The following is an 18981-nucleotide window of genomic DNA, read 5'->3' on the forward strand; positions in this document are numbered from 1 at the left end:
AGCATTTTTGTTAGGCATGAAAAACTCAACAGCCCTGATTTCATAAAGCTGCTTATCCAAAATGTGGAACAAGACGATGGCTGCTGCCTCCTTGCACACTTACTATTATCTGCAGGATCTTGACAATGTTGGAATCTGTCAAAAAACCAAGGAAAGTCATTACACATTGCTGACACACTTTCTACAAAGCTTCTTCTCAGATGTGTGACCCAAAATCAGCTGTGTGATCCAGACACTTACACCTCTGACCAGAGGACAGTTGGCTTTGGTTACTTCCTGCTCCCAGTTAAGCTGCAGCCTCTGGTTGTGGTACTGGGCACTCTACGTCCTCTCGGTCAAATTCCTGATACATGCTGAGTTGTGTCTTCTAGTTGAAAGCTTTCCTAGAGTCACTGCATTTATAGGGCTTTTTGGTATGGGTTTTCTGGTGTTTAATAAGATTCGATCTGATGGTGAAGGCCTTTTCACATTCAGCACATATGTATGGTTTCTCTCCTGTGTGAGTTCGCTGATGCTCATGGAGTTGTGACTTCTTAATGAAGGCTTTCCCACAGTCTCTGCACTCATAGGGTTTCTCTCCGGTATGAATTCTCCAGTGTCGATTTAAATGGGACTTTTGGGTGAAGGACTTCCCGCATTCAGTACAGACATAGGGTTTCTCTCCTGAATGAATCCTTTGATGCATGATGAGCGTTGACTTTCTTGCGAAGGCTTTCCCACAGTCACTGCACGTGTGCTGTCTTTCTCCAGTATGCGCCTGCTGGTGGACGTGGAGGCCTGACTTCCGGGAGAAGGCTTTCCCACAGTCACTGCATGCGTAGGCTTTCTCTCCAGCGTGAATCTTCTGGTGCGTAAAGAGGTTTGATCTGTCGGTGAAAGCCTTTCCGCATTTGGCACATCTGTCCGTGTGAATTTGTTGATGGACATGGAGTTGTGATTTCTTAGTAAAAGACTTTCCACAGTCAGGGCATTCATAAGGTTTCTCCCCGGTATGAATTCTCTCGTGTGTGATAAAATGTGACTTGTGGAAGAAGGCCTTCCCACAGTCAGGACACACACAGGGCCTCTCCCCTCCATGAATTCTCTGATGCACGCTCAGTGCTGACTTCTGAATGAAGGCTTTCCCGCAGTCACCGCACTCATGACGTCTCTCTCCAGTGTGGCACTTCTGATGCATTCTGAGTCGTGACTTCCAGGTGAATGATTTCCCGCAGCTGCTGCATGTATAGGGTCTCTCTCCAGTATGAATTTTCTGGTGTATAATGAGATTTGTCTTGTGGGTGAAGACCTTCCCACATTCTAAACAGATAAAGGGATTCTCTCCAGTGTGCGTTCGCTGATGTACAAGGAGTTGTGACTTCTTTATAAAAGACTTCCCACAATCACTGCATTTGTAAGGTTTCTCTCCAGTATGAATTCTCTCATGCATAATAAAATGTGACTTCCGGATAAAGGATTTCCCACATTCAGGACATACATATGATTTTTCTCCTGTATGAATTTTCTGATGCATATTTAGTGTTGATTTCCTTGTGAAGGCTTTCCCACATTCAATACATTCAAAGTGTTTCTCTCCAATATGATTTTTTTTATGTATACTGCGGTTTGAATTCTGAGAGATGCTTCTCCCATGTTCAGTGTATTTATGGGGTTTTTCTCCAGAATGAATTCCTTGGCATCTGACGACATCTGACTTCTGAATATAGGCTTTTCCATATTCAGTGCATTTATAGTCATTTCCCTCAGTAGGACTTTTCTCATGGTTTGACTTGAGGGAAATGTCCTTCCCATATCCAGTGCATATATAGGATTTCTCTCCTGTATAAACCTTCTGAGGTATAGCAAATTGAGAATTCTGAATAGAGACTGTCCCACATTTGCTGCATTCATTCTGTTTGTCTTCAGTATAAATATTACCATGTGCAAAGAGGTGTGACTTCTGGTTGACAATGTTTACACAGTCAGAAAATCCACGAAGGTTCTTCCCCGTATGAATTTCTTGATGTTGAATAAGATCTTGCTTACAACTCAGACATTTCTTACATTGATTACATTCACAAGCATTCATTTCTGTATAAGAATTTATATGAGTAAAATTATTTCCATATCCAATAATCTTATCAAGATTTTCTTTTACATTGTTTCTATTATAATTGCATAAGTTTATAATAGGCTTCACACTTTTCCAAGTGAGTTATAGTTACAGGGTCTTTTTCTTGAAGGAATGAAGTTTGGATTTACAATGTCCTTGTGTTCGCAGTCCTTCTCATCAGCCAGTGTCTCTTTGTTGATAAAGGCAATATGGCTCACACGTTGGTCCTGGTTTTCCTCACGACCCCCTGTCTGATCATTATCTCGCCACAATTCTAAAATGAAATATGGGTCATCTCTTGTGAAGAGATCAATTCTCTCAAACTTGATTGAAACTTTTTCTGACATTCCCTGTTGTACAGTTTTAAAACCAACATCCCGATCTGCAAAAGAACAAAAAATAAATAAAACACACAAAGAACAGTTAACAGAGCATAAAAGTAATAAAATAGTTGATTCTGAGTGAACACAGGAAATGAGAGTTGTATATAAATACAATACATAAATATACATAAAATACACATAAATATGCAGTGACCTGGTTATATGTAATATAATAATATATAGCAATAAAATGAGCACTTATATTACATTTACTGTATGATAAATAACAGTATTTGATGTACGAGGAGTCATTCTAAGTTATGTATTAACTCATTTAAACATCATCACAACCATTTGCTGTTGGCATTATTATTGTCCCTGTTTTATAGAGGAGTAAAATGAACCAAGAAGAGTGAAGTAATTTGCTCAAATCAGATGTTCAGTAATCGGGGAAGATGAGATTCAAAGTGGAGCATCAGCTGTAGGTACAGAGCAGAACTACACAGTAAGATGCCAGAAGAACAAAATGACAAACCTTGTGGCTAGAGAGGAGTATTTCTGAGTCTAGACTGTTATTATCTTGATCTGTATATCCTTACTAATCTTCCTGCTTTCTCTTTTCCCATTAATCACTGTTCCCTAAATACCAATGTATTTATGTATAGTAAAACTACTATCACCGCAGTCATCCTAAGCCATACAGTAAACAGATGTCTATGATTTAATTCTTTATCCCTGGGTGGGGTACAGAGATGTATGCATCTAACGGGAAGCATATAATAGCAGAAAGTCATCAGAAGCAGAGACTAAAAGCTGTCCATCAAATTCTGTTCCCTTCATTCAACAATACAGAGCTTGTAGCTGCCTTGAAACAGCAGGTCATTTGTCACTGAGTGAAGCCAAATAATTCAGTTCTCATCAATTAAATGAGATTAAAATTTACATTTGTTGTGACAAGACCAATATCTTAAGCAACTGGGTGTGTCTGCCACAACTTTTTTTCTACTGACTTATTCCAGACTGGTATCACCCAGTTCTATGCAGCTGGCAATGCCCTAGGCAGAGGTCAGAAAGACACAACCCCCAGGCTAAACCCAGGGGGCCTCTACCCAAAAGCCAAAATTAGATTTTATATATATATATATATATATATATATATATATATATATATATATTTTTTTTATCCTCACCCGAGGATATTTTTCCATTTTTTGTACAGATAGAGTGGGAGGGAGAGAGAGGAAGGGGGAGAGAGAGAGAAACATCGACGTGAAGGGACACATCGAGTGGCTGCCACCCGCACGACCAACCAGGGCCGGGGACAAACTGCAACCGAAGTACGTGCCCTTAGCGGGAACCGAACCCGGGTCTCTCCGGACCGCAGGCCGACGCTCTAACTGCTGAGCCAAACTGGCCAGGGCTAGATTTTATATTTTTGAATGGTTGAAAAAATCAAGAGAAAAATAATACTTCATGAAATAAAAATTATACAAAAATCAAATAAATTGTGTCTCTAAAGTTTTTATGAAACACAGTCACGCCCATTCATTGATGCATTTGTAGCTGCTTTGGGGCTATAACTGCAGAACTGAGTAGTTATGACAGCAAGCATATGTCTCACAAAACCAAAAGTACTCACTTCTGGGCCTGTCAGTCCCTAATCCAGGGACTGAGGAGACAGTAACTCTCAGGAAACTGTCCCGAGTGGCTCCCGGAAGCAGAGCAGGTGATCCGTGCTGGTGCTGGCCAGTGTCTTACTGACAGGAACGTGGCTTCACTCTAATACACCATCCTTGCCCAGAATAGGAATCACTAGTATTCCAAATTCTGTAATCAATTCTCAGTAAATATTTTTGTGAAAACTAGATTATACTATTATCTTATTCTACTGGAGTTCTTGAATATACTGTCTAACCTTATATTTATTTTATTCTGTTTCTAAGGCATATCCCTAACTCCCAATGTATTCTTGAACTGCTATATTACATTTTTAATCACATATATTAATGGCATCTAATACATTGAACACTGGATTTCTAAACATACATTTTGATCTTCTGTGCCCTCTTACTTTAGCTTAAAAACCTATTGCTATGTATGAGATTATTTCCATCACTACCAACAGTGTTCAATGTAAACAGTGGCTCCCGTGGTAAAAGTTTATTACATATAATTGCTCTGTCACAACTGATTCAATTACTCACCCAATAAAATACAGAGTAAAAATTAGGTCAATGACGTGCGTGCCATCTTTCCACCAGTCACATCTATTGAGTTACTGAATCCAAAGATGTGCTCTTTTCTTTTTCCCATTAAGCCTTCTACTTCCGATCCTCTGTTTCCTATTCAAAAATCTGTTGTTCATGGGTCATTCAGGGTTTTGTGCTCTAAAAACTAATCTGACATCTCAGCACAACTCCAAGGAGGCTCTTTTTTCTTTTACCTTTAAAGAAATAGTAAAAACCAGCTGTTCTAAGCGACTCATGTGTAATTGGGATAGATGGCCCCGGAACAGTGCCCAGTGCATAAAGCCTGAATTTGTGAACTAGTCGTGTTGCTACCTCCCTTTCCCAGTTACAGTTACTGGCCCTCTCAGCTGCTCCTAGCAGAAAAAGTCAAGTCCTTCTGAAAAGAGAGGAAAATAATGTCCTCTGCCCTATCACATAAATTCAAGAACTTAATTGTACTATCCCTGCACACTAAGGACTGTAGAATGGTGCCTCCAATCTGGAAAATAATGTGGTGATACTCAGTCGAAGTATTAGTATGTCCAGTAGAAAAGCAATCTAACTACTCTTGTCTAAAAAACTCTCATTCTCTATAAGAAAGTCATTCATGAAGACATGACGAAAACAGCTGGAAGCAGGACAAGTATGTGGTGGGTCTCCACACTATGGAATGCCACGCACCAGTCACAAGTAAAAACTACTTACTGCCAAGAAAAAAAGGAAATTGACTAGAATATATAGCACAGTGACCATTACTATAAAAAACATACCAGCCCTGGCCGGTTTGGCTCAGTGGTCAGAGCATCGGCCTGCAGTCCAGAGAGACCTGGGTTCGGTTCCCACTAAGGGCACGTACCTTGGTTACAGTTTGTCTCTGGCCTTGGTTGGTCGTGCAGGAGGCAGCCACTCGATGTGTCCCTTTCACGTCGATGTTTCGCTCTCTCTCTTCCTCTCTCTCCCTCCCACTCTGTCTGAACAAAAAAATGGAAAAATGTCCTCAGGTGAAGATTAAAAAAAAACATACCAACTGCAGATGGCGGATAGGTAAACACAGTCCTCAACACCTCCTACAACCACATAAAAGTTACAACTAAACTACAGAAAAAACATCCTTCAGAACCTCCTGACATTAAGCTGAATGGAAGTCCTACAACCACGAGATTAAAGAAGAACCACATGGAGACTGGTAGGAGGGACGGAGGCCGGGCTGGGCCCACACCCACATGTGGCAGATAAAAATCAGGAGGACACCTCGGCTGGGAAGGTCCTCCCTGAGGAGTGAGAGGTCCCTGTCCCACACCAGGCGCCCCGCTCAGGGTTCCAGGGCCAGTAAGAGAATCCCCATCACTTTATGCTGTAAAGACCAGTGGGAACTGAGGCTGAGGGAGGCTGAGGCTTCTAGAGGCCCAGGCAGCTCCTCTTTAAGGGCCCGCACAAGACTTACTCAGACTCACTCCTTCTGGGCTCTAGCATGGGGGAGGCAGCTTGAAAGGCACCAGAGATATACAGGAAGAACTGAGTTGTTTGGCATTGGGAGAGAGCTGGAGGGGCAGCTTTCTCCCAGACAGACGTGCTGTCAGAGGCTTTGTTACTTTGGTGAGTCCTTCCCTCACAGGGCCAGCAGAAAGGTGTTTATCTGGGACTCCAGCAACCTGGCTCACACTGGTTGCCCTGCCCTGGTGATTCCCTGAGGCCCTGCCCCACCCAACTTTCAGGCCCACCCAAGCTGTTTCCAGTGGTTTTACCATAGGATTGGCCTGTCTTGGATCCTGCTTCAGAATTTCCTAAATTCTCTCAAACAAACAGTATTTGGCCTCAGTGAGCCCCATACCTCTCACTACGTGGCACCAGGCCTGGCCAACTTGGCCTTGGCTAGGTACCTCCAAGGCTAGCACAAAAAGCAGCCATCTGTAGGTTGCTTTGTAGCTTAGGCCTGATGGCCCAGGAGAGAACACAGGCAGTGACTGACCTTGGCCTGTGCTACCCAGGAGGCCCCAGAGCTAGCACACCCAGTGGAAAGCTTCAGACAATCACCATCCAACTACATCCATAAGCGACATACCCAAGAGGTAGACTCAGTGGGTACCAGAGCTCTGTGGGTGGCCCCTGCACAGCTGATCCTCCAAGGTGATCAGAGGCCAGTGGTGAGTAGGCACAGCCAATCCTTGCAGCTGATCGGCCTGAATAAATCCCTCCCACTGACATGCCAACAGCATTCAAGACTCAATTATAACAGAAGAGTATTCAGTCCACACAGGGGTGCACCTTGAGTACCCAGCTGAGGTGATTAGGGGGGCTATGCCACTGGACCCTACAGGACACCTACTACAACAGACCACCCTATGAAGCTTAGAAGATATAGCAGCTCTATCTAATACAAAGAAACAAACAGGCAGGCAGCAAAAATGAGGAGACAAAGAAACATGTCCCAAATAAAAGAACAGAACAAAACTCCAGAAAAAGAACTAAACAAAATGGAGATAAGCAATCTAACAGATGCAGAATTCAAAACACTGGTTATAAGGATGCTAATGAGCATAAAAAAGGAACAGTCAGAAATGAAGGAGGCACTAACTGAAATAAAGAATAATTTACAGAGAATCCATAGTAGAGTAGATGAAGCAGAGAAGCAAACTAGTTATTTGGAACAGAAGGAAGCAAAAAACACTCAATCAGAACAGCAAAAAGAAAAAAGAATTAAAAAAAAAATGAGGACAACTACAAGCATGTCAACATTCACATCATGGGGATGCCAGAAAAAGACAAGAGAGAGCAAAAAATTGAAAACCTATTTGAAAAAATAATGACAGAAAACATCCCTAACTTGGTGAAGGAAACACACACTCAAGTCCAGGAAGTACAGAGTCCCAAATAAGATGAACCTAAAGAGGCCCACACTAACACACATCATAATTAAAATGCAAAAGTTTCGAGATAAAAGGAGAATCTTAAAAGCAGCAAGAGAAAAGCAGTGAGTTACCTACAAGGGAGCTCCCATAAGACTGTCAGCTGATTTCTTATCAGAAACTTTGCAGGCCAGAAAGGAGTGGCAAGAAATATTCAAAATGGTGAAAAGCAAAGACCTACAACCAAGATTACTCTGTCCTGCAAAGCTATCTTTTAGAATTGGATATATAAAGAGCTTCCCAGACTCCCCCCCCAAAAAAACTAGAGTTCATTACCATCAAACCAGGATTATATGCAGTTCTGAAGGGTCTTCTTGAAGGAGAACAACAACAAAAATATAAACAAAAAATAAATACATATCAACAATTGAATCAGCCCTGACTGGTATGGCTCAGCAGTTAGACGGTCAGCCCACAGATCAGAGTCCCAGGTTCAGTTCCTGCTAAGGGCACGTACCTCATTTGCCATGCATCCCCAGCCCTGGATGGGGTCGTGTGGTGGCAACCAGCTGATGTTTCTCTCTCGCATCGATGTTTCTCTCTCTCCCCCCCCCCCCCAACCGCTCTATCTGAAGATAAACACAAAAATGTCCTCGGGTGAAAACGAATGAATGAATGAAGAAAGAAAGAAAGAAATAAAGGAAGAAAGAAAGAAAGAAAGAAAGAAAGAAAGAAAGAAAGAAAGAAAGAAAGAGAGAGAGAGAGAGAGAGAAAGAAAGAAAGAAAGAAAGAAACAATTGAATCAACAACAAAAATGATTGTTGAAACACTCAGATACAGAGAACTTTGTGTTGGCTGCCACATGGAAGGTGGGTTGGGGATACGGTTAATAAAAAGGTGAAGGACCTTGGTCAGTTTTTCTCAGTGGTTAGAGCATCGGCCCTCAGATCAGAGAGTCCCAGGTTTGGTTCCCGCTAAGGGCACGTACCTGGGTTGCGGTTTGTCCCTGGCCCTGGTTGGGGTGGCAACCAGTTAATGTGTCTCTCTCACATCGATGTTTCTCACTCTCTCTTCCTTTCTCTTTCCCTCCTGCTCTATCTGAAAATAAATGAAAAAAAAAAAAAAAAGGTGAAGAGATTAAGAAGTACAATTGGGTTGTTAGACAAGATAAACCAAAGATTTTATATGCATATTTGCATAACCAACGGACACAGATAGTAGTGTGAGAAAGGCGGGGGGTGGGGGGGCAGGAGCAGGGAGGAGGGGGTCAATGGAGGAAGGAGGAACATGTAATACTTTCAATAATAAAGATAAATTTAAGAAATAAAAATAAATAAATCAAAAGGGAAAGAACAAGGAAACTTTTAGGGGGAGATGCTAGGAAAATATATCTTGGTTATGATAGTGACATCACAGGTTTATACCTTTATCAAAACATACAGAGTTGTATAATTGAACAAGTGCATTTGACAGTATGTGAATTACACTGTAATACAATCTATTTCAAATGTCTAAACTATACATAATTATTGAATGTCTGTGGTAGGCACTGTTCTAAATGCTTAATTCTGCAATTCTCATTAGAAAAATGAATAAAAGAGAGATAGAATAAAGCTTGGCAGTTAAGATAGGCAGGCCTGGGTTTGAATCTTGGCCCCACTGCTTATTAGCTGGTGGGCCCAAGCACACTGCTTAAGCTCTGACCCTCATTCTGCTCGTCTGCAAAAGCAGAGCACTGATACCAGTAGCTCCATCACAAGACTGTTGAGGGTTACATGAGACTCAAACAGTGCTGGGCAACGAGAAAGCACTCAATGAGTGATAGAAATGACCATATGAGAACACAGAGTGGGCAACTGAGGCCAGAATGAAAAAACTGGGATCAGTCCAAAGGTGAACTTAACAACAACAACAAAAAATGCAGCTAGATATAAACCCATCCCATTGAATTAGGAATATTGAGAAACAAAATATAGGCCTAGGAAAACTTAGATTACAGGGTATTTCTAGAGTTTACAAAGGGTAATAATAATCTACTTGTACTCAAGTGTCTGGACATGTGCAAACTGGATAACAAACATTTAGTATATGATATAGTCCAGGCACTATGCTGGAGTTAAGTTTGGAAGTGAAATCAACTGGCAAATCTCAAATATTTGATAGTCACACCTGCCAACTCTACCTCTAGGTATAAAGTACTCTGGTATTTGACCCAAAGGATAACAATATTTACCAGCAAAATCTCTATTACCTAGAATCTAGGGTTTACATTCCCCTTAAGAGACCAGAGTTCTTGACATTAAAAAGACACTGACAGGTGTCATTTGAGCCATGAGCACCAGAGATGTCTATGGGATCCAAATGTAAGCAAAATTCCAAAGAAAATTTGGGATAGAGTATCTCTTTATCCCATGTATACAGTAGGTTCATACATGAGGTACCTATTGAGATAAACCAGGGACTTATAGATGGGAAGGCATTAGGACACAGACCCTTTTGAGCCTTACATTAAAACCAGCAAAACCAGCTATAATGTATGGTCATCAAACAAAAATTCCACTCTACAGTGGATGGGCAAAAAGGCAGGGTTAACAATGCTGCCTGTTCCATACCATTTGTAAGCGAAAAGCCCAACCTTTGCATTACATTAAAAATACTGTAATTTTTGGCATCTAATCTCAAATTAATTGCCAATTATTTAGGGGGTATGTCTATAAATCTTCTCCTAATTGTCAGGGGCAGTGAGCCAACAAAATAATAAATTGAAATAGAGTTTGTCAAAGTTTCTGTACTTCCTTTGAAATTCAAGATTTATTTTGCAAATGGCAAAGAAAACATAGGTCAGGAATATGTGGTACTTTTTCCAAGAAAAGGATTCAGAGCTTAAGACAATTTTATTTTTCTTCCTTTATTAATTTTTAGAGGGAGAGGGAGAGAGAGATAGAAACATCAATGAGACAGAACATTGATTGGCTGCCTCCTGCATACCCCCCACTGGGGATGGGGCCCACAATCTGGGCATGTGCCCTGACCAGGAATTGAACCCGTGACCTCTTGGTGCAGGGTCAACGCTCAACCAGTGAGCCACACCAACTGGGCAGTTTAAGATAATTTTATAGTACAAATGGAAAAAATGGGACTTAGACAGCCCTAGAGATGCCATTACTTTACATTTTCTTATTTTATATACATATATTGAATTCTGTCTTTTACATTTAAAACAATGTATTGCTGCTTTTTATTTATTTATTTTTTTGGTTAATCCTCATCTGAGGATATTTTTCCATGATTTTTAGATAGAGTAGAAGGAAGGGAGAAAGGGAGAGAGAGAGAGACATTGATGTGAGAGAGACACATTGACTTGTTGCCTCTTGCACGACCCTGATCAGGGCCGGGGATGAACTGTAACCCAGGTATGTGCCCTTGACCAGAATTGAACCCGTGACTCTTTGGTCTGTGGGCCGATGCTCTACTGCTGAGCCAAACTGGCCAGAGCAGCAGTTTTATACACCAATAGTGAAATATCAGAAATAGAAATTAAGAAAATCTCAGCCCTGGCTGGTTTTGCTCAGTGGTTAGAATGTCAGTCCGCGGTCCAGAGAAACTTGGGTTCAGTTCCTGCTAAGGGCACGTACCTTGGTTGCAGTTTGTCCCCAGCCCTGGTTGGGGTTGTGTGTGTGGCAACTAGTCAACGTGTCTCTCTCACATCAATGTTTCTCTCTCTCTCTCTTCCTCCCTCTCTCCCTCTCGCTCTATCCGAAGATGAATGCAAAAATGTCCTCGGGTGAGGATAAAAAAAAAAGAAAATCCCATTTACTATTGCAACAACAAAAAGTAAGACACTGAAGAATAAATTTAATCAAGGAGTGAAAGACCTGTACTTGGAGAACTATATAATATTGAATAAAGAAAATGAGAAACATACAAATAAAGGGAATCATATACCATGTTCATGGATTGGAAGAAGTAACATCACTAAAATGTCCATACTACCGAAAGCAATCTATAGATGCAATGCAATTCCTATTAAAATGCCAATGGCATATTTCACAGATCTAGAAATATTCCAGAAATCTATATGGAACCACAAAAGATCCCAAATACCTTCAGGCATCTTGAAAAAGAACAAAGTTGACTGGCTGATTCAGCTCAGTGGTTGAGCGTTGACCCTGCACCAAGAGGTGGCTGGTGTGATTCCTGGTCAGGGCACATGCCCAGGTTGTGGGCCTAGTCCCAGTGGGGAGCATGCAGGAGATGGCCGATGTTTTTATCTCTCTCTCCCTCTCCCTTCCTCTCTCTCCAAAATCAATAAAAAATTTAAAAAAATTCAGTGGGGGAAAAAAGGAGAAACATCTGTAACAAAAATAAATTAATTAATTTTTTTTAAAAAAAATAAAAACTAAATAAAGATATATTCAGAAAAACAAAAACAAAAAAAACCACAAAAATTTTAAATCAACTTCTTTCAATTCATATAAAATATTTTTTTAAAATTGCTTACTGTGAGATGCAAAGAAAGAACCTCAGAAGATGTTGGGGGCCTTAAGAAGAGAGGATTAACTCCAAATCTATAGGTATTGTAGATGAAGTCTGATGGCAGGTATGTGACTGGGCTTCTTACCCTCAAGAGGCCTTTTCATGTTCAGTCAGACGATTCCTTATAAAAATTCCATCAGAGCAGATTTTGAAAGTACCTATGTGGCTAATTACTATTCTTGCTGGACCTGTACAAATAACTAGGTCAAGTTTATTGAAACTAGGCTTGTTTTGCAAATAAATTAGTCTTAATTTGGTTAGTTTTAGTTAAAATGGGAATAATTTTGGAAAGAAAAATTATTGCAAAAAAATTATAATATACCTTTATGAATATTAGATTCTAGTACTGTTCACTGTCTTTTGAGGATATTTTTTTCCTACCTGTAAACTGGATATGTTTCTGAATTTTTCTAGTTTCCTTAAATATTTGGCTGCAACCCTCCAAACTAACATTTTCATTTTCCCATCTCTGACTTGGGATTATTGAAAACTAATACTGCCCTTTTCCAAGGCCATGCAAGCTGAAGTTGAACAACTTTATGTAGACTTCAGAGACATGACCACAGTTCACCTAAGTCTGTTACAAGAAGATCACCAGAGACATCCGAACTGCAGACCAGGAGAATCGATCAGACTGTCATAGTCTGATTCCACTCCATCTGAAGATGATTTGAGGCAGACGTCTAGAAATCTTGACTGCCTGCCTTCAGAACTCAAAAACTAGAATTATATTCTGCTCCAAAATTAACCTTTGTTTTGGTTTTGTTTCCTAAGAGATGCCTCTTATTAAACATGATTACCTTTTTGACCCACCTACATGGCAGGGAAAACTTGTACTTACTACACATCTGTTCTTCTTATCATTCTGCAATGACCCTTTAGAGCCCCCAAGGCCCCTTACCTCCTCCTTAGCTCAGGATGTCTTATATCCTTTGATCCCCCTTTCTATTTCTGAACTTCTCCTGTATGTAGGGTCTTTGAACCTCTCATGTATCTGGGACAACCATACATATGTATATATTGAATCTGGTTATTTCTCTTGCTGAAAGATCTTGATGGAAGTAAAAAGAATAAAAATGCCAGAGAAAGAAGAAAAAGCTGGACCCTAGATCCAAGTACCAACATACAGTATAGTCTTTCCTTAAAAAAAAAACACAAGCAAAGGAGACACTAATGTGGAAAGAAGCCTTCAAGTGGGAATGGCAGTTAGACAGCCAAGGGACCAATATCAATTCTATTTATGTAGTTCCCACAGCTCAGAGCGGTACATGAATGTCTTATGACCGCTACAGAGTAACAGCCTCTGACGTGTGACTGCGGTTTGGTCACAGTGCCTCCCGTGCTCAGGGCCCAGTGCTCACCCAGGCAGCTCTGATTGGAGGTCTCACCATCTAATACACATTGCTTTCCTCCTTGCTCCAGGTTGTAAACGACTTCTGGTGGGGGAACTTGACACCCTAGTAACAGGAAATGACAGAAGACTTGGTATGAGGCCATACAATGATGTGTTCCATTTACACTTCAGAAAAATTCATGGAGAATAGAGGCATATTCAAAAGAGATTACCAAGAACATAGAGCCTAATATGACAAAACTATTACACACTTCAGGTGTCTGACAGATTTAGAAATCCCATACTTTAGAAATCCCACAGAGTTCAAAAACTCTACCAAAAAACAAAGGAAAATACACACACTTAGGTACAGCCTGTTCCCGCAGAGCTGTGCTTACCCACTGAGAGCAAGTTGAAGTAGTTTTCCAACATTACATCCCTGTACAGGCTTTTCTGAGCAAGGTCCAGGTGTTGCCACTCCTCCCTGCTAAATGCTACAGTCACATCCGTGAATGACACCGGTCCCTGTGGAAACACTCCTCTGCAATGTGAAAGGTCAGGACTGCAGGACTGGACAAAACAGTTAGGGACTTACTCATGTAATTCTTTAACATAATATAATACAGAAGGTTCCCAATAAACACCTGTATTTTACATTATTCTTTGTTTTTTCCCTTTATTGATTTTAGAGAGAGGGAGAGAGAAAGATAGGAACACTAATGAAAGAGAACATCGATTGGCCTCCTCCTGCATGCCTCCCAACTTGGGATTAGGCCCACAACCTGGGCATGTGCCCTGACTAGGAATCAAACTGGCAACCTCTTGGTGCTCAGCCACTGAGCCACACCGGCCGGGCTACATTATTCTTTTGAAGGAAATAATAAATCTTATTTGAAATGTTATGCCACTCTTTCTGTGATACTGATAATATTCTGGATTTTTGTTGCTGCTGTGGTTTTGTTTTGACCTATATGTTGGTTATAAAAGAATAAGCCGTGGCCCTGGCCAGTGTGGCCAGTTGGTTGAGTGTTGATACATGCACCAAGAGGTCCTGGTTTGATTCCTGATCAGGGAACATATCAGGGTTATAGGCTCAATCCCCAGCAGGGGAGCGTGCAGGAGGCAGCAAATGGATGTTTGTCACCAATGTTTCTGTTCCTCTCCCTTCTCTCTCTCTAAAATCAATTAAAAAAAAGAATAAACTGCCGGTTTGGATCAGTGGTTAGAGCGTTGGCCCATGGTCCGGAGAAAACTGGGTTTGGTTCCCGCTGGGGGCACGTGCCTCGGTTGCAGTTAGTCCCCAGCCTCAACTGGGGTTGTGGGAGGCAGCCACTCGATGTGTCCCTTTCACGTCAATGTTTCTCTCTCTCTCTTCTTCTCTCTCCCTCCCACTCTATCTGAACAAAAATGGAAAAATGTCCTCAAGTGAGGATAGGAAAAAAAAAAAAGAATAAGCTGCCCTGGCTGGTTTGGCTCAGCAGTTAGAGCATCATCTCATGTATATGTGGAATCTATTCAACAGCATAATTGAACAAACAAAATGGAAACCGAAGCATAGATATACGGAACAGACTGAAAGCTGTGAGAGGGAGTGGGGCTGGGGGTACAGGTGAAAAGAGATGAAAGGATTAATAAAAATATATATATTCATGACCTAGAAAAGCTGTGGGACATACATTCAATGGGACACTACTCATCCCTCAGAAAGAGGGAACACTGCCATTTGTTTTTTTTTTATTTTTATCCTCACCAGAGGACATTTTTCCATTTTTTGTTCAGGTAGAGTGGGAGGGAGAGAGAGGAACAGAGAGAGAGAGAGAAACATCGATGTGAAAGGAACAACATCGAGTGGCTGCCACCCGCACGACCAACCAGGGCCGGGGACAAAATGCAACCGAGGTACATGCCCTTAGCGGGAACCGAACCTGGGTCTCTCAGGACCGCAGGCCAACGCTCTAACCGCTGAGCCAAACCGGCAGGGTTGCTCTCGTTATCTTTTTAAACAGTCTTTTGGGACACGATGTTGCTTTATACCCATTGCGAAGGGTATTTTGTTCTTTAACATTCTCCTAATTACTGATGAACTTCATCGCCTGATGAGCCTATTGGACAATTGTATATTTGTATATGTGGGCCCATTCGAGTCTTTTACATATGTTTTGGATTGTCATTTACATTATTTCTGACTTAAAGCATGTTCTATTCTGGACACGAGTCCATTATCAACCGTGTGTGTGGAAAATAGTTTTCTCCAGTCTGCGATTTGCATTTTTACTTAACATTGTGCTTGATGAGCAAAAGCTTTTAAAAAATGTTTTTATTGATTTTCTAGAAAGAGAGGAAGGGAGAGATAGAAACATCAATGTGAGAGAGAAATATGGATCAGCTGCCTCCTGCACATCCCCTCCTGGGGATCAAGCCCACAACCTAGGCATGTGCCCTGACCAGGAATTGAACTGGGACCTCTCAGTCCCTGGAATGATGCTCAACCACCGAGCCACACCAGCCTGACTTGAGTTAATTTTTGTACATGGGAACAAACATATATCTAGTTTCATTCTTTTGCATGTGACTTTCCAATTTTCCCTGCATCATTTATTGAAGAGGCTTTCTTTTCTCCATCATGTTTTTGGCTCCTTTGTGGAAAACTTTTTCCCTGTAAACATGTAGGTTCATTTCTGGGTTCTCAATTCTGTGCGATTGGTCTGTGTGTCTTTTTGCCAATACCATGCTGTTTTCATTATCATTGCTTTGTAGTGTATTTTGAGGTCAAGGAGTGTGAAACCTCTGGCTTCGTTCTTATTTCTCAGCATTGCTTTGACTATTTGGGGTCTTTTGTGGTTCTATCCATACAAATCTGATTATTTTTGTTCTATTTCTTTAAAAAGTGTCATTGCATTAAATCTGCATATTGCTTTGGGTAATATGGACATTGTAACCATGGTGATTCTTTCAATCCATGAACATGGATTATCCATTTCTTGGTGTCTATTTTAATCTCTTTTATTAATGCTTTGTAGCTTGCAGTGTATAGGGTTTTCACATTCTTTGTTAAGTTTATTCCTAGGTATTTCATTCTTTTTATTGCAAATGCAAAAGGAATTCTTTTTCATTTCTTTTCTTGAAATTTCATTGTTTGTATATATAGGAATGAAATAGATTTTTTTTTTTTTTGTAGTTCCCTCTTATTTTTTTTTTTTTCAAATCTTTATTGTTGGATGTAAAATGTATTACAGATGTTCCACATTTTTCCCCCATTGACCCCCTCCTCCCCACTCCCGCCCCCCTCCCACCTTTTCCCACACTATTATCTGTGTCCATTGGTTATGCATATAAGTTCTTTGGTTTATTTCTTCCCACCCCCCAACCCCTTTCCCTTTGAGGTTTGTCAGTCTAGCAATGAATTTGTGCTTCTTAATCCCTTCACCTTTTTCACACATTCCCCCAACTCCTCTCCCAACTGGCAACCAACAAAATGTTCTCTGTATCTATGAGAATGTTTCTGTTCTACCTGTTCATTTTGTTTGTAGATTCCATTGTTGATAGATATGTATTCATTGCCATTTTGTTTGTTCAAACATTTTATCTTTTTCTTCAAAAAGACCCTTCATCATTTCATATAATAACGGTTTGGTTGTGATGAACTCCTTTAACTTTTTCTTGTCTGGGAAAGTTTTTATATGTCCATCGATTCTAAATGACAGCTTTGCAGGATAGAGTAATTTTGGTTGTAGGTTCTTGGTTTTCATCACTCTGAATATTTCTTGCCACTCCCTTCTGGCCTGCAAAGTTTCTTTTGAGAAATCAGCTGATAGCCTAATGGGAACTCCCTTGTAGGTAACTAGCTGCCTTTCTCTTGCTGCTTTTAAGATTCTCTCTTTGTCTTGAACCTTTTGCATTTTGATGATGATGTGTCTTGGTGTGGGCCTCTTGGGGTTCATCTTGTTTGGGACTCTCTGTGCTTCCTGGACTTGTATGTCTGTTTCCTTCACCAAGTTAGGAAAGTTTTCTGCCATTATTGTTTCAAACAGATTTTCAATTTCTTGTTCTCTCTCTTCTCGTTCCGGCACCCACAAGATGCGAATGTTGGCATGCTTGAAGTTGTCCCAGAGGCCCCTTACACTATCCTCATTTTTTTGGATTCTTTTCTCTTTTTGCTGTTCTGATTGGGCGTTTTTTGCTTCCTTATATTCCAAATCGATGGTTTGCTCCTTGGATTTACATACTCTATTATTGAAGCTGTGTAAATTATTCTTTATTTCAGTTAATGCCTCCTTCAATTCTAACTGTTTATCCATGATTTCTAACTGGTCCTTTTTTATGCTCTTGAGGCCCTCCCTAAGTTCACTGAGGTTCTCACTAAGTTCATTGAGCATCCTTATAAGCAGTATTTTGAACTCAGTATCTGTTAGGTTGCTTATCTCCCTTTCACTTAGTTCTTTTATTGGGGTTTTGTTCTGTTCTTTCATTTGGGACCTGTTTCTTTGTCTCCTCATTTTGGCTGCCTCCCTGTGTTTGTTTCTGTGTATTACTTAATGAGAGGTATGGGGCTCGCTGAGACCAGATGCTGCTCGTTTGAAAGAATTTAGGAAAAACCTGAAGCAGGATCTAAGACCGGCCAATCCTATGGTTAAGCAAGTGGCAACAGCTTGGGTGGGCTTGAAAGTTGTGTGGGGCGGGGCGGGGCCTCAGGGAGTCAGCAGGGCGGGGCTACCAGTGTGAGCCAGGTTGCTGGAGTCCCAGATATGGAGACTGTCTGCCGCCCCCGGGAAGGGCTCACCAAAGGAACAAAGGCCTCTGACAGCATGTTTGTCCCCGAGGAAGCCCCCTCTCCAGCGCTCGCTCCAGTGCCAAACAGCTCAGTTCTTCCCTGTATGTCTCTGGCGCCCCTCGAGCTGCCTCCCCTCCGAGCTTAGAGGGAGAGAGTCCGATAAGTCCGTGCGCGGGCCCTTTAGGGAGCTGCCTGGGGCTCCAGCCGCTTCAGCTTCCCTGAGCCTGATTCCGCTGGTTTTTCCAGCCTGAAGTTATGGGGATTCTCTTCCTGGCACTGGAACCCTGAACAGGGCACCTGGTGTGGGACGGGGACCCCTCAGTCCTCAGGAAGGACCTTCCCAGCCGCGGGAGCCTCCCGATTTTTATCCACCAGGCTTGGGTGTGGGACCAGCCCGTCTCGCCGCAGCGAGCCGCGGCCTGCAGCCGCCACCCCTCGCACCGCCGCTTGTCCTACCGGTCTGGATGTAGCTGCTTTTTTTTTCTTAGTTCCGTAGTTGTATGACTTCCATTCAGCTTGATTTCAGGCGGTTTTGAATGATGGTTGTTCTGTAGTTTAGTTGTAACTTTGATGTGGTTGTGGGAGGACGCAATACCGAGTTTACCTACGCCGCCATCGTGACCGGAAGTCGGGAACTGAAATCTTGAATTCTCTGTCATTTAAATCACATATCCCCATGTCTTTGTTTACTTTCTGGATACCTTTTATTCTCTTTCTGGATTGCCTTGCTACCTTGGTTGTTCATGATTATTTGATGGATTTCTCCTGTATAGGCATCTATATATGAGTGGAACTCTGTTAGTAGGTTGATAAGAAGTCTTTCTATTGTTTTCCAGTAGGTGGCCCTGAATC

At 41.5% G+C, this 18981-nt stretch overlaps 1 protein-coding gene across 1 annotated transcript; it reads right to left on the reverse strand.

Moving 5' to 3' along the window:
- Positions 1-286: 286 nt before the first annotated feature.
- ZNF484 (zinc finger protein 484) lies at positions 287-18745 on the reverse strand. Its single transcript, XM_036281552.1, is given in 5 exon segments — positions 287-2181; positions 2184-2474; positions 13387-13482; positions 13757-13920; positions 18738-18745. Coding segments are annotated over 5 exon segments (2454 nt in total).
- Between the last annotated feature and the right edge of the window lie 236 nt (positions 18746-18981).

Source organism: Molossus molossus, unplaced genomic scaffold, assembly GCF_014108415.1.
Source record: "Molossus molossus isolate mMolMol1 unplaced genomic scaffold, mMolMol1.p scaffold_m16_p_39, whole genome shotgun sequence".
Taxonomy (NCBI): domain Eukaryota; kingdom Metazoa; phylum Chordata; class Mammalia; order Chiroptera; family Molossidae; genus Molossus; species Molossus molossus.